At 43.5% G+C, this 15,550-nt stretch overlaps 1 protein-coding gene across 5 annotated transcripts in view; it reads right to left on the bottom strand.

Moving 5' to 3' along the window:
- Med15 (mediator complex subunit 15) overlaps nucleotides 1-15,550 on the bottom strand; it is a 74,558-nt gene that overhangs the window by 47,847 nt on the left and 11,161 nt on the right. For all 5 annotated transcript variants that reach the window (XM_031363299.1, XM_031363300.1, XM_031363298.1 and 2 more), the window contains exon 2: nucleotides 1,291-1,378. In XM_031363299.1, coding sequence (XP_031219159.1) covers nucleotides 1,291-1,378 — 88 coding nt within the window. The remainder of the gene's footprint in view (nucleotides 1-1,290; nucleotides 1,379-15,550) is intronic.

Genomic DNA, 15,550 nt, shown 5'->3' on the forward strand with positions numbered 1-15,550 from the left:
AAAAAAAAAAAAAAAAAGAAGAAGAAGAAAAAAGAATCAGGTATGCACTACAGCATTGTCAATCTATGAACCCTGATAAGATTGTGCTATGTGAAAGAAGTAAATTACAAAAACCCAAATCATGCTGATTGTGCTGATAAAGCAACTTCAGGTGGGAAAATCAACTGCAATAAAGTAGGTGAGTAGTTGCTGGTGGCTGGGGAAATAGAGTATGACTGCTTAAGCCTACAAACATGTGTAAGGTCTCTAACACTACCCTGCATGACTGATTTATATACCCCCAGTGAATTTGATATACCTTAATTCAATCTCAATGCTTTTAAAAGAAAACAAATGTATGTTATCCATCCACAGAGCAGCCCATGACTCTGGAAATCTGTTTGTCCATATACTTGTACACAAAAGCACACTGTCTCTACTCAATTTCACTTCATTTCTGGTATTTTTCGTCACTTCTTAAAAAAAAAAAAAGATTGTTTATTTTATTTATTTGGAGATGATCTCACCTGTAGCCCTAGCTAGCCTTGAGTTTGATTGTAGACCAGGCTGTCCTCAAATCCACCTGCTTCTGCTTCCTAAGTGCTAAGATTAGAAGCATGCACTCAGCTTTAAATCAAAATTGTGTGGGTGAAGGGGTAGGAGTGGGCAGGAATGGACTAGGGTGGGATGGGTAGGTGATGTGCATGTGAGTACAGGTGTCTACGGAGTTTTAGGCTGTTGTGAACCATCCTACATGGGTACTGGGAACTGAACTTGAGTCCTCTTCAAGAGCAATATGGTCTTGTAATTGCTGAGCCATCATTCAGCTTCTTGCTTCACTTCTAATCTCCACTCCTGAGAACTAACACACTGAAAGGTCACATAGAGGCTGGTGCTGACCTAGCCTGCAAATTCTTCTTCCAATTCTACCTGAGAAGTTCCACCCTCAACTTTTCCAGCATTGGCCACCTCCCTGAACAGAGAAACAAAGATGACTCTAGATCCTGCAAAGCCCTTTTTTAGGATCCAAGAAGTTCCCTGTGGGAATCACAGGGCCAACTATATACATATGACATGGTCAGTAATGAGGCCAGGATCAGAGACAGGGCCTGTAGCCACAGTGCCAATCTAGAAGTCTTGACTTTTCCATGTACACATGGGAGGTTCCAGAGTGCTGTGACGAAGCCAGCTGTATCTGAGAGCAGCAAGCAAGCACTCCCCTCTCCAGGATTCAAGTAGAAAGGGCTCAGTATCAGCAACACACTCCTCCTGGAACTGCTCTGCTGGGGACTTTAGCCGGCGGGGTCTTACCCGGGTCTTGGCCTTCAGGAACACATGACTCTCCATATCCTTGCTAGATTTACTGTGGGCCACACCAGCTTTCCTCATGGCATCCTCACTGAAATACAAAAGAAGAGATGTTTACAAACACTAGCAAGTCTATCCTGGTAGACAGGTATTGTCCCTGGGGAAGTAGCATGGCTGAAGTCCTGGGGCAGAACCAGGGAGAGGCACTCAGCAGGGCAGTGGCCAGAGCTAAGCATCAGAGAAAAGGGCAGGGTCATAAGAAGGTTGAAAAGAAAAGGTAATTACCATAAAGAAAAGAGAAGCCCCTGGGCATGAAGGACAGGAGTACTGTCTCAAGAGACTGCTCACAATCAGCACTGTTGATTAGGTCAGTGGGTGGCTAGTTAGCCTCTATTTCTAGGCCTGTGAGTGCCCTGAGCCCCTACCCAATTCTATATCTAAGTACTGTGAGACTGCAGCTCTACATTTCTCACCTATAAAGTATACAGTACACACAATTCATATCCCATTCCCTGCAAGGCAAGAGTCTGTGTATGTCAAGTCATATCTTCCTAACAGGACCAGAGACCAGCTCCAACTTCTAACTACTAAGACCAATAGGAGATAGTACACCAATGTAAAACCACAACAAACATCGAAAACACATTTTATATACAGATAGAAAAAGGACTACCCTAGTAAAGGTTCTATTTCACACTCCAGGGGAAAGAGCTATGCACGTGGGCCAAACAGAGCTCTGAGAGCACATACTGCCTCCCTCTATCTGTACACACAACACAGAAAGAACAGGTATGGGGGTTGGAGAGATGGTTTAGCAGTTAAGAGCACTCGTTGCTCTCTCAGAGGACCTGAATTTGATTGCTAGCACCGACATAGTGGCTCACAACCACCTGTAACTCCAGTTCCAGGAAATGTAGTATCTTCTGCCTCTGAGGGTATTGCACTCAGTATTTATGCATTCATGCAGGCAAAATACTCATAGACATAAAAGAAAATAAGAAAATAAACATTTTCTGAAAAGAACAGGTATGTATCTGCTAGAAAGAAGCATATTACTTGGGGCTATGGGCCTGAGATACTGGCTACTCTGGTTGGTCACAGCCTGTCTTCTTGTAGCACTGGGTTTGCTGGCAAACTAATCAGAAAATTGGGGACTCTGGGCTTCAACTCATAGTGGGATAAAAGTCCAGTCCAGTTGGTACTCAAAAGCATTCTGGGGCTAGAGAGATAGCTCAGTGGCTAAGAGCACTGACCGCTCTTCTAAAGGTCCTGAATTCAATTCCCAGCAACCACATGATGGCTCACAACATCTGTAATGGGATCCGATGCCCCTTTCTGGTGTATCTGAAGACAGCTATAGTGTACTCATATAAATAAAATAAATCTTAAAAAAAAAAAAAAAGGCATTCTGACCCCCCCCCCCACCCCAACACAAACCAACTCAGTAGTTACTGAAAAAGATGTGTGGACTATAGCACTGTACCTATGAAATCACAGAAAAACCACAGAAATATCAATAATGAGATACACCAAACACATCATGGGCAGAGTGAGATGCTCAGCAGTTAAAAAGCACATGTTACACAAGCCTGACAACCTGAGACTGACCCCTAGACCCATATAAAGGTGGAAGAACTGGCACCATAAAGTTGCCCTCTAACCCTCACATGCATGCCATAGCACACTCATACTTGCTCTACCCCACAATAATTAACAGATTATTATAAAACATTGCTGGATCCTTTATTACCAGCATGTCTGAAGTTCTGGCCTCTTCCATCTACCTTCTGAAGTTCTGGCTCTAGCAAGGTACCAGCAGCAAGTGCCTGCTTGCAAGGCATAAAGGTGTGACACAGATATATGAGAAAAGCTCCCTGAGCCACAAGAGGCATGAGAATAAGAAAGTAGAACAGTACCAAGAACCAGCCCAGCCCACAGGAAGTACAGGAACAGACACAGCAGGAGTGAGGCCACTAGAGACCCTGGAAATGGAAACATCACCTGGTAAATGATGAAAACCACCAAGAGGAACCAGACTTGTGTTCAGAATCCTGCCTCACCTCTGTCCCAAAAGACCTACCTGTTCCTCCTCCTGCCCTCTGGCAGGTATATAAAAGAGATCAAGAGGTAAACAGCCACAGAACTATAATAAGAATTTAGAGATGCAGAACAGTCTATCAATACTCAGTCCCAAGGGAGGGCAGCAAGTCAATCAAGCACTTGATAAGCAGCACATCCTCACCATTCATGTGGATATAGAAAAAGGGGAGCAAGCACGGGTGTCTAACAGGGATAGAGTCGCACAGATGGGCTCTGTGTCATCACTGAAGGATGAGCCAGAATCCTAAGAGGGTCCTCCCAAACTGTTTTCATTACAACCAGATGACACAGCACAGCCTTAGCTCAAAGAATATCAGGTAGCTTCATGCCGGGAACAGACAGATCCAGGCAGAGCATACTGTGACAGCTTTGAGACAGTAGGAAAACAAACCACAATCAGTGACCTGGACAAAGAAATGTGCTTGGTGAGCAGCAGGAAAGTGTACCAGTGATAGGAATTAATATGCCTTCCCAGTGAGAAATCACCCTGAGTACAGAAGGATTAGTAAAGGAGGGAAAGGATCTTTAGTAATAGCTTGTGTCTCGTTCTGGCTAGTGCACAAAAAGGAACAGAACATTTTACATGCTTATATCAGCCTTAGGCTTATACATTCCACATATGCTGTCATCCTTAAATATCTCTCATGTTCCAGCTTATGCTCTGAACAATGTAAACAAAGAGAGAAAACTACAAGTCTGGCTACTTGGGCAGATGGAATATTTATACTGCAGAGGTTCTGCCAGAATTCTTTCTTAAGTACATCAGTGTTGCTCTTTTCATAGTGGTTACCCAAGTTCAGAATTATGGCATAAAACCCAGCAAAATTATGCTTCTCTTGAAAAGAGCACAGGGGGCTTAATGGTGGATCCAGACTTAACAGTGCTTAAGACCCTTTGCTGCTCCGGTGAACTATCCTTTAAAAGCCTGTTCTTTGATGTGGGGATGGGCCTAAGGGCCAGTTGTAAATCAGGGCAGTCTCCTTTTGTTACGGGAATAGGACCTAATTGAAGCTCAATTTCAGAGAGCAAACATTAGAAGAAACTTTCTCAGCAACCCTGCACTTGAATTATGGTGCAGAATTTTCATTCCTACAGTTCCTAAGTCTGGTTGGTGTATTACTGAGCTTCCCTTAACATTGGTGGCAGTGTTCCTCAGCAAATTCTTTCCTTTTCTTTCTTTCCTTTTCTTACTTTCCTTCTTTTTTTTCCTTCCCCTCAAGATCAGATTTCTCTGAGTAGTCCTTAGCTGTCCGGGAACTTGCTCTGTAGACTAGGTTGGCCTCAAACTCAGAGCTCTGCCCACATCTGCTTCATGAGTGGTGGGATTAAAGGCAGGCATCACTGCTGGCTTCTCAGTTAAATTCTTTATTGCACCAATTTCATTCCTTCAAGTTTCTTCTGTATCACTAGATGCAAGAGGACATTGCCAAAGGGTGAGTTCTGCCCTCTGATGTAATATTACATGATCCAGATGGTGCGGGCATTGACTACTAGTGACCCTGAGTCTGAAGAGCATCAACCTAGCTAGAGACCAAAGATAATCCTATTCTGACAAGTTTGAACATACTGAGAGGGAGGGCTACCACAATAACAAACCACACCACAGGGACCTGACCTGGGAGAAGCCAGGTCTGCTGTGAGCTGTACATGGCAATATGATCTGCTAATTTCTTATCCCATTTGCAGTGCCTGTACAGTCTCTTCATATTTAATAAACCCAGATGTCTTGATTGCTGTTTTCAGCAATCCTACAAACTGTATTTTGAAAATGTTTTTGCTCTTATTTCTAGTCTGAAGATCACTCTCCATTAAGTAAAAAACTGAGTAAAATGGCCTTCTTTTACCTTGCACTTTGTCCTCAACAAGCACCTTACCCCTTCAGGTCTTGGGTGTGGCCCCCAATTAAGACTCTTACTTAGTTAGGTTCAAGTCCTCCCTTACTGTAAGACCACAGAGGCTGCGATTGGTTCTAGTCCATCCTGGAATAGACCTGGCTGCTATCTTGTCCCCTTTGACCACCCCGAGGGAGGCTCTGCCACCACCACTTCCCCCATTCTAGGCCCAGAATGCTTATCAAGCACTTGGACACATATAGTCACTCCTGTCTCCCTTAGGGGCACTAGCCCCCTTTCTTGCATCACCCAGTTCTCCTGGCCACAGTTGCCTTGGTTTAGAATGGAGCCTAGTAGGACTGATCAATCATTTTGGTCTAGAACTCCCTTCACAAGAAGGGTTGGAGGGTGCCCTAACTTCCATAGCTGCCCTTGGGACATGGTATATCTGAAATATTAAGAAACCCAGTGGGGGCACTGACTGCTCTTTCAGAGGTTGAGTTCAATTCCCAGTGGGATCCAATGCCCTCTTCTGGTGTGTCTGAAGATAGCTACAGTGTAATCACATACAATAAATAAATAAATCTTAAAGAAAAAAAAAGGAAAAAAAGAAACCCTGCTGGGACTGGGCATGGTAGCATAAGCCTTTAATCTAGCAGTTCTCAACTTGTAGGTTTCAAGCCCTTTCTGGGAGTGAACTAACCCTTTCACAGGGGTCACATATCAGATATTTACATTACAATTAATAACAGTAGCAAAATTAGTTATGAAGTAGCAACAAAAATAATTTTATGGTTGGGGAGGTCACCGCATCATGAGGTACTGTATTAAAGGGGCAGACAGCATTAGGGAGGCTGAGAACCACTGCTTTAATTCTGGCATTCTGTGGGGCAGTGGTGCCTGGATCTCTGTGATTTTGAGGCCAGCCAGATCTACATGGTTCCATGCCAGCCAGAGCTACTTAACTGTGCAGTGAGATGGAATCCTCTTATTCTTCCATCACAGAAATATTAGTCTGCCCACATGACGTACCAGTGAGTTCCTGCAGCTCCTTCAGGCAAAGCTGACCCCATTTGGACTCTGATTCATCTGGGGTATCCTCAACAGTGGACCAATCAACCACTAAAGCAAAAGGACCCTCCCATGGCTGTGCTGATAAACACAGACTAGTCTTTCATCCAATTCTTCCCTGATCCTCTTTTCCATGCCCCGTTCTTAAGGCCCTAGTTATCACCCAAGGACCCCTTCACAGCTCTCAATCAGGACTCTTTGACCCCACTTTCTTCATTACTGTCCTCCACCCCAGGCAATGCCAGGCTCCTTCCTTGGCCTACCTTCTTTCACACTGCTGAAGGGAAAAGAGTATTGCTCCTCTGGTTTCCTAAAGATGTCTAACATAGAAAGATTTCTTTCTCCCTTGGGTGTCAGAAATCACCATTCTAAGATCTAAAAAAAAAAAAAAAACCAAACAAACAAACAACCAGGAGGGCCCCCTCCATTTTTAAGGGTTTTGTGTGTGTGTGTTCTTTTGTTCTTTGTTTTGCTTTATTTTATTGGTAGTGGTGGATTTTTCAGATATGGTCTCTCTATACAATTCTGACTGTCATGGAACTCACTCTGTAGACCAGGCTGGCCTTGAACTCAGAGAGCCCCCACCTCTCCTTTTGAGTGCTGGGATTATTTGGCTTTGTTCTTTGTTGTTGTTGTTGTTTGTTTTGATTTTGAGACAGGGTTCATGAAGCCCAGGCTGGCTTGAACACACTATATAGCTGAGGATGACCTTGAAATTCTGATCCTCCTGCCTCCACTTGCCAAGTGCTAGGAATTTCTGCCCACACCTATTATGTAAGTGGCCTGCTGGCAAATCACTCCCTGTGTATACGGTTTGTTCACCCACCTAAGACAGAAGCCCACAGCTTGCATGTGAGACCCCTCACTCTGAATGTTTAAAACCCAAACCACTAGTAATAAAGTCCTAGAGACAAGTAAGAAAGAGGTGTCCAGTATTAGGATGACATATTTTGTATGCTTGTTACCAGAGAGAAATATTCAACACTTTTGCCATCTTTTTTACCATCACTTCTAAAAGAGACACGGAAAGGCGTCTCTGATGCTTCATGCATTCAGAGCATCTGCCCGCAGCTCCTACTTCCCTCTTCACAGTGCGTAACAGTCCCACAGAGACCATGTGGGACTTACTCTTTGGAAAAGGCCCAAATGCCTATCCTTATCACACCAACAAGCTCTAGAAGGTAGGTCCCAGGGAAAAAAAACTGACAAGAGAACATGAAGCCCAAGGTTAACTGTGCTGAGATACAAGTAAAAAGGCATAGGAAGAATTAGCAACAATGGGCTGGCGAGATGGCTCAGCGGGTAAGGGCACTGACTGCTCTTCCGAAGGTCCTGAGTTCGGATCCCAGCAACCACATGGTGGCTCACAACCACCTGTAATGAGATCTGATGCCCTCTTCTAGGGCGTCTGAAGACAGCTACAGCATACTATGCTGGAGGCGGGGCCGGAGTGAGCTGTCTGTACAGCTAGTGTACTCATACACATAAAATAAATAAATCTTAAAAAAAAAAATTAGCAACAAGTACCCAGAAAAACAGCCCAACTGCCCAAAGGCAAAAACAACTATCAAGTGCTTCTGTGCTCAGTGCATTGTTTGTATAGACATAAAATATGAACACTGATTACTGATTTACTCTGGGAGCAGCACAGAGATAAGAGAATGTACAGCTACAGAGCAACTCTGCATATCATTCACACAACTTATAAGGAAGCAGCACATGCAAGCTACTAAGAACACAGGCACATGCTAGAAGATACAGCAAGAGTCAAAGGTGGTTGCCACCTTTGAAAAGAGTCCCTGAATAAAGGGCTAATGACTTTTGCAATTCATACGCATTTTAAATTCCAAGGGGCTGGGGAAATGGCACCATAGTAAAGTACTGGCCTTATGAACACGAGACCCTGAGTCTGGACACCGGTGCTATGTAGGCAGCCAGCTGCAGCAGCACTCATCTGTAACTCAAGTGCTGGAAGTACAGAGAGGTGGATCCTGGGCCTTGCTGGCCTCCAGGCAGTGAGAAACCCTGTCTCAAGAAATAAAGCAGAGAGCTGTGACTGAGGAAAACACCAGATAATGACTTGCAGCCTGTTATGGTTTGTATATGCTCAGTCCAGGGAATGGCACTATTAGAAGGTGTGGCCCTGTTGAAGTAGGTGTGTCACTGTGGGTGTGGGTTTTAAGACCCTTATCCTAGCTGCCTGGAAGTCAGTATTCTGTTAGCATCCTCCAGATAAAGATGTAGAACTCTCAGCTCCTCCTGTACCACGCCTGCCTGAATGCTACCATGTTCCCACCTTGACTATAATGGACTGACCCTCTAAACCTGTAAGCCAGCTCCAATTAAATGTCGCCCTTATAAGAGTTGCCTTGGTCATGGTCATGGTGTCTGTTCACAGCAATAAAACCCTAAGACACAGCCTCTACACCTACATACCTATGCTCGCACATGAACGTGCACGTGTCACACACACAAATAAATATTTTCTGAGACAGTGTCTTGCTATATAGCCCTGGCTAGCTTGGAATTATGTCCACTATGTTGACCACACTGGGCTCAAACTCAGAGATCTGCCTGTCTGCCTCTACCTCCCAAGCACTGGGATTTAAGGTATGTACCACCATGCCTACTCTAATAAATTTACTTATTTATTTTTTTGGTTTGTTTTTTGAGAGAGCTTCACCATATAGTCTTGGCTCACCTGAAGACCAGGCTAGCTTCAAACTCAGAGATCTGCTTGATTTTGCCTCCTCAGTGCTTGAACGAAAGATGTGTACCATCAAGTCCAGCCACAAAAAATTTTTAGTCATTAAAAATTAAATTGCCTGCTGTGATGGTTTGAATAAAATGGCCCTCATAAGCTCCTATAGTTGAATGCTTAGTCATCAGACAATGGCACTATTTGGGAGGGACTAGAAGGTGTGGCCTTGTTGAAAGAAGTATGTTACTGGGGGTGACATGCGTGCGCTCATGTGCTTTAGGGTTTCAAAATCTCAAGCCACACCCAGTGTCTTCTCTCTTCCTGATACCCAAGGATCCAAATGTAGACCTCTGAGCTACTTCTCCAGTACATCTCTGCCTGTATACTACCATGTGCCCATGATGATAATGTACTAAACCTCTGAAACTGCAAACCAGTTCCAAATAAATGACATCCTTTATAAGAGATGCTATGGTCATGGTGTATCTTCACAGCAATAAAACAATGACTAAGACACCTGTTGACCTAAAGTCTCCAGAATGTTGTACTTCCACAATTTTGGCTCTGAGTAGCACCACAGCAATTAGGGAAAATGAGTATCTGACATAACGGCCAGAAAAGCAGGCAGGAAAAAGGGAAGCAGGAAGATTCTGGCCAATCCCTTTTGAGAAAGATTGGTATGATGTGAAAGCTCCAGCAATGTTCAGTATTAAAAACACTGGAAAACAGCAGTCACAAGAACTCAAGAGGGTAAAACTGCATCTGATGACCTCAAAGATCACATTTGAAGTGAGCCTAGCTGATCTACATCTCAACAAAGTTGCAATTAGAAAATTCAAGCTAATTACTGAGGATTTTCAGGGCAGTGGATCTTACTCAGGACAAAATGTATTCCATGACTTAAAAGGGCAGACCATGATTGAAGCTCATGTTGCTGTAAAGAGAAGAGATTGTTATTTGTCCATCTCTTCTATGCTGGTTTTACTACCAAAAAAAAAAAATGTGTTAATAACCAGATATGTAAAACCTTCCAATGCTCAGACCCACAGGTCTACCAGAGCTAGGAGAAGACAGAAACCATGACCTGAGAGGTACAGACATATGACTTGAAAGAAGTAAGAAGTTGAATCCCAAAATTGTGAAAGAAAAAAGGCTTGTCAATCTTTATCTCTTCTTCAAGTGTCTTCATTTGAAAAGAAAGCCTAAAAGCAAATGGTGAAGCAGAGCAAGTTTGATCTGGGAGACAGATCCACTGTTGCAAGTGGAAACTCTGGCAGAGCTGCTGGTGAAGAGCTACATGGGGCTAGAGCTGAATGAGCTGACAGGTAAAACTACCAGTCTTAGAATCTGTTCAAAATCCAGATTTTTAACAATAAGAAATAAGGTTATTTGTGTGTGTGTGTGTGTGTGCGCGCGCGCGCATTGGGAGTGGGGAGGACTCTAAATAATAAAAGCTGAATGTGGGGCTCAATCCTCGACTAGCTGCAGATTTCCAGAAGTTTTAGGCCAGCTGTACCACAGGTGAGTTCCAGGTACACCTGGACTAGAGACTGAAATACTATCATTAATAATAATTAGTTAGCAAGGTATCACACCTGTAATACAAGGCAGCTAAGGCAGGAAGGTCAAGTAAGTTTGAGACCAGACAGGGTTACAGAATGAGACCTTGTCTCAAAAAGTGGGGTGGGATTCTAACCTAGCCTGGGTATGGTGTTACACTTTAAACATAGAATTTAGGAGGTAGAGGCTGACAGACTTCAGAGTTCTAGGTCTGTCAGGGCAGCAATAATGCGAGCTAGTTTTAAAAAGGGAGTATGGTGGTTTGAATGTGCTCGGCCTAGGGAGTGGTACTATTAGAAGGCATGGCCTTGTTGGAGTAGGTGTGTGGCCTTGTTGGAGGAAGTGTGTCACTGTGAGGGTGGGCAATGAGACCCTCATCCTGGAAGCTTGTCTTCTTCTAGCAGCCTTCAGATGAAGATGTAGAACTCTCAGCTTCTCCTGCACCATGCCTGCTTGGATGCTGCCATGCTTCCCACAATGATGCTAATGGACTGAATCTCTGAACCTGTGAGCCAGCCCCAACTAAATGTTGTCCTTTATAAGAGTTGCCTTGGTCACGGTGTCTGTTCACAGCAATGGAAATCCTAACTAAGATGGAGGGTAGGTGGTAGGATCTAGAAAGATGGCTCTATGGCACTTGGTACTCTTACAAAGGACCCAAGTTCGTTTTCCAGCACCCACATGGTGGTTCATAACTCTAAAGTTACTCCAGTTCCAGGGATCTGATGTCCTCTTCTGACTACCTTAAGTGCCAGAAGTGAGTGCCATGTGATACACTCACATACAGACAGACAAAGCACTCATATACACAAAACAATTATTTTAAAAAGAGAAAATGCACATAATGTAGCACAGAAACAGAAAGCTCCAGGGGCTGGAGAGATGACACACAGGTTAAAACTCTGTACTGTTCTTTTAGAAGAGATCAATTCCCAGCACCTGTGTTTGGTGGCTTACAATGACCTGCAACTACAGCTCCAGATCTGACATCCTCCTCTGGCCTCAGGCATCTACACATACAACACCTGAAATACAATTTAAAATAAATCTTAAAATAAAAAACTTAAGGCTTAAAGCTAGTTCAAAAACTTGGAAATCTGCTTGCTCATAGTGAGTATAAGCTAAAATGTCTTTCGGTTCTCAAGACTATATGTTACAGAGAATTACTCAAGGAACATCAGCCACTGTTGAGGAAAATCTGATTCATTTTTCTTTGTGGTGCTGAGGATGGAATTCAGGGTCGTGAATGCTAGGCAAGGCTCTGTTTCCTGCTAATTCACATTTCTAACCCTTCCTACATCATCTAAAAGACATGAGACTTCTTTTCTATCAACAAACCATGCATTCTTCAGGTCACAAAGCTGAAGTTGGTAGGGACTCGAAGATAGACAAAACCAACATCTATAGATAGCTGAAAGGTACCTTCTAGCTATAGCTCCAATGTGTCACTTCATCCCAGACGGAGAGGTCTGTCTGTCCTTCCCACACAGGCCTGGCTCTCATCTAATCTTCTGACTTCCTCAGGCTCTTTAGAGCAGCAACATCCCACATCACTGTCCACCTTCTAATGACACAGCAGCCAATTCACTGTCTCAGTATCTAGGTGGTTTCACCTTAGATGGAGATTTCAATTGTTTGGCCACCAAAGCAAATACCTGGACTCTAGATCTCACAGGTAGCTGAGGCACATCTGCCAGACTATTCTACAGTTTCTTCCTTTTATTAGCAAAGGTGCAGTTTTCAAACATTAGCAGGTTCCTTGATTTTAAATTCAGTCATTCATGTGTGTATATGAGCACATGTGTGTAGGTATACATCTGTACACACAGAGAGGTCAGAAAGTGTTCAACTAATTCAGAGCTGGAGTTACAGGTGTGTTTGTAAAATACCCAGCTTGTTGCATGGATGCTGGGATTGAAAATTCAGTAAGCACTCCCAACAACTGAGGCATCTCTCCAGGCCCAGGTTTACAAAAATAATATATTTCAGAATTCAACTATTCGTCTACATACAGGAATGGATAGTTTGGACTTGAAGAGAACAGAGACTTGCACATTTTCTCTTCACACTTCTCTCAGCTGTTTAACGGGACTCTCCTTCTGCTCCCAGGAATGACAGTGACTGAAATCAATGAGGGTTAGTTTGAAGAAGAGCCTGTCACCTTCAAACTCAGAGCTGCCTCAAATGACATGAGCCTCAGCTATTTTCAACCTGTTGGTTTAACCTCAATAAGAAAACAGGAGTGGTGGTGTAGGCCTTTAGTTCCAACACTCAAAGGCAGACATGCCTCTGTGAGTTCATGGTCTACATAGTAAATTCTAGGACATCCAGAGATACGTAATGAGACACAGCCTCAAACAAAAATGAACAAATAAAAAAGAACCAAGAGCTAGAAAGACCTTTTGATTTGATCCCTGACCTGATGTTAGCCTGGGGATCCTGCACATCTCAACTGTCCTCAAGCAAAATCACACAACACTCTGCCCACATGGTACTGGGGCAGGGAGCCCTATCTTTAGAGATCAGCACTCACAGCTAAAATCACATGGCATCCTTGATGTAAGTTAAAATAGTCCAGAAGGGAATAGAAAATGCACATGAAAGAACACTGGCCATACATTGTTACCCCTCAAAGAAAATAGGAAACAATTCCTATTATCTCTCCTTCTAGAAATGCTCAACAATTCATAGAAGAACTCTTCCCCAAAAGAACATTAAATGATGTTTTTCTTAAGCAGGTGGGAAGGCTATGCATGGTCTATGCCCCTTGTGAATGGAAGCTGTGGGCACACAGGAACCAGCCAGAACCAACTGAGGCAGAGAAAACAGCCTCAGGCAGGAAGAAAAAAAACTACAGCTCAGAATTGGACTCAGAAAAATACCAACAAAATAGATATTCAGTCACATTACAAGCATACAAGTCTAGGGGAAATGTTTCCTTATGTCAATAATGACTACAACTGGGCAAAGAGATTACAGAAACACTTTCCTGATTTCAATCCCCTATAATGTTATCTAGTAAGGAATGAAGTGCTACACCCAAAATTCTGGCTATCCTGACCAAAAGAGGAGAAAGAGGCAGGGCTGAGCTGCTGCCATAGACTTTCTTCTTTGAAGCCAAGGGCTCAAAGTCTGTATCCCCTCATCCACAGTCCTTCTCTGGGAAAATAAGCAGAGGAGATTCATTAAGGACAGAGATGAGCTTCTGAAGTAGTATATGTAGAAGGTACCTGAAGGTGATTAAGGCTTGGCCCTGCTTCCTTCTCTTCTGGTCTCTAAATTAAGTATTTGTTTTGCTTACCAAACAGAACCACCTTAAGTGATCCCTCTTTGATGATAATAGTCTTTATTCTTTTTTAATGAAAAACAAAATCGTACTGTGTATGTGTACTTGTGTGTGTGTGTGGAGGAGATAGGGAGAGAGAGAGAGATACTGACAGAGACAGACAGAGGAAGAAAAATGTGGGCAGTATGGAGGTTAGAGGGTAACTTTGTAGAGCTGATTCTTCCTTTCTCCTTTATTTGAGTTCCAAGGACCAAGCCTGAACCATTTACCCTGCTTTTTAAAAACCACAGGGTCTACTTATACAGCAGGCCCATCCCATGCCCCTTTTAGAAGAGTGCTTTTCCAGGATACTGTTGGGACATTTCTCTTTGAAAGTGCTGGTACTGACACCCACAACCCAGGTCACCTTCACCCACCTCTCCAAATCAGTAGTGTAAGGCTTTCTCTGCAGGGGTGGATATTTGACTTCTGCTGTAGTGGGTTGGTTTGGTGTGGCTATATGTTCAAATGCTACATTCTGTACCCCAAGATCTGGTTGCTCCAAAATGAGGAGATCCTCACATATATCAGCTTTGTCCAATTTGTCCCTCAAGTTATCCCTGATTACTTAATAAAGATGCTTATAGCCTGGGGCTGGGCAGAAGAGAGGGGACAGAGCAAAGTTCGCAGGCTTGGGGTCTCAGGCAGGGACAAGGAGGAGGAGAGAGGACACAAGGGAAGAAGGAAGAAGCCACCATAGGAGTAGGTGGATTGTGAGCACATGGCCATGAGGGCCAGCATGTTGGAGTAGGAGCAGCTCAGGTAGAACATGGCAAATGATATCTCCAAGTTATTTTCAAGGAAGTAGACAAAGTAGCATAGAGAATTGATATTGGTCCAACTCTGGTGCTTAAAGGCTTATTATAAATATAAAGGTTTTGTGCCTTTTATTTGGGAACTAAATGATCAAAGGTAGGGTAGAAACCCCCCAAATAATACTTACCATAACACTGTGCCTCCCTTCTTCCCTCTGCATGCTCATGTAAACATTCACACATGCACATGTGTACACACAGTCACCAAATCCAACCCCTCCTTTCTTCATAGGATTCCTCCTGACACCATCCTGTCTAGTCCTACTGTCACTGTCCCAGAGAGAATCTCAGATTTAAAAGGACCACTTGTTATAAAGGTAGATGCTTTGAAAACACCAGGTGCAAATGTCAAGCAAGTACAGTTTCCTGACACTGTTGTGAGGATGTAAACTTAGGAAACTTCTCAGGAGGATGTGGTACAGGCCACATCCTAATCCAGCCCTGACTCTTCCTACATACAGAGCCCAGAAAGTAGTCGCTATATACACCTTGAAATAGGCTCCCAGTACCCACCTTACAACCACAGTAACTCCAGTTCTGGTGAACCTGGTACCCCCTTCAGGCTTCCATGGGTACTGCATACACATAGTGCACATACATATACATACACAAAGACAAAACACTCATACACATAACATAAAAATAAATTTGAGCGGTGGTGGTGCACTCCTCTAATCCCAGCATCAGATAAGCAGAGACAGGCAATTCTGAGTTCAAGGCCAGCCTGGTCTATAGAATGAGTTTCAGGGTACAGAGATAAACTCTGTCTAGAAAAAACAAAATAAAAAAAATTAAAGAAAGAAAGAGGGGGGGAAGGAAGGAAGGAAAAAAAGAAAAGGAAAGGAAAGGAAAGGAAAGG

Source organism: Mastomys coucha, unplaced genomic scaffold (assembly GCF_008632895.1).
Source record: "Mastomys coucha isolate ucsf_1 unplaced genomic scaffold, UCSF_Mcou_1 pScaffold12, whole genome shotgun sequence".
NCBI classification, from domain to species: domain Eukaryota; kingdom Metazoa; phylum Chordata; class Mammalia; order Rodentia; family Muridae; genus Mastomys; species Mastomys coucha.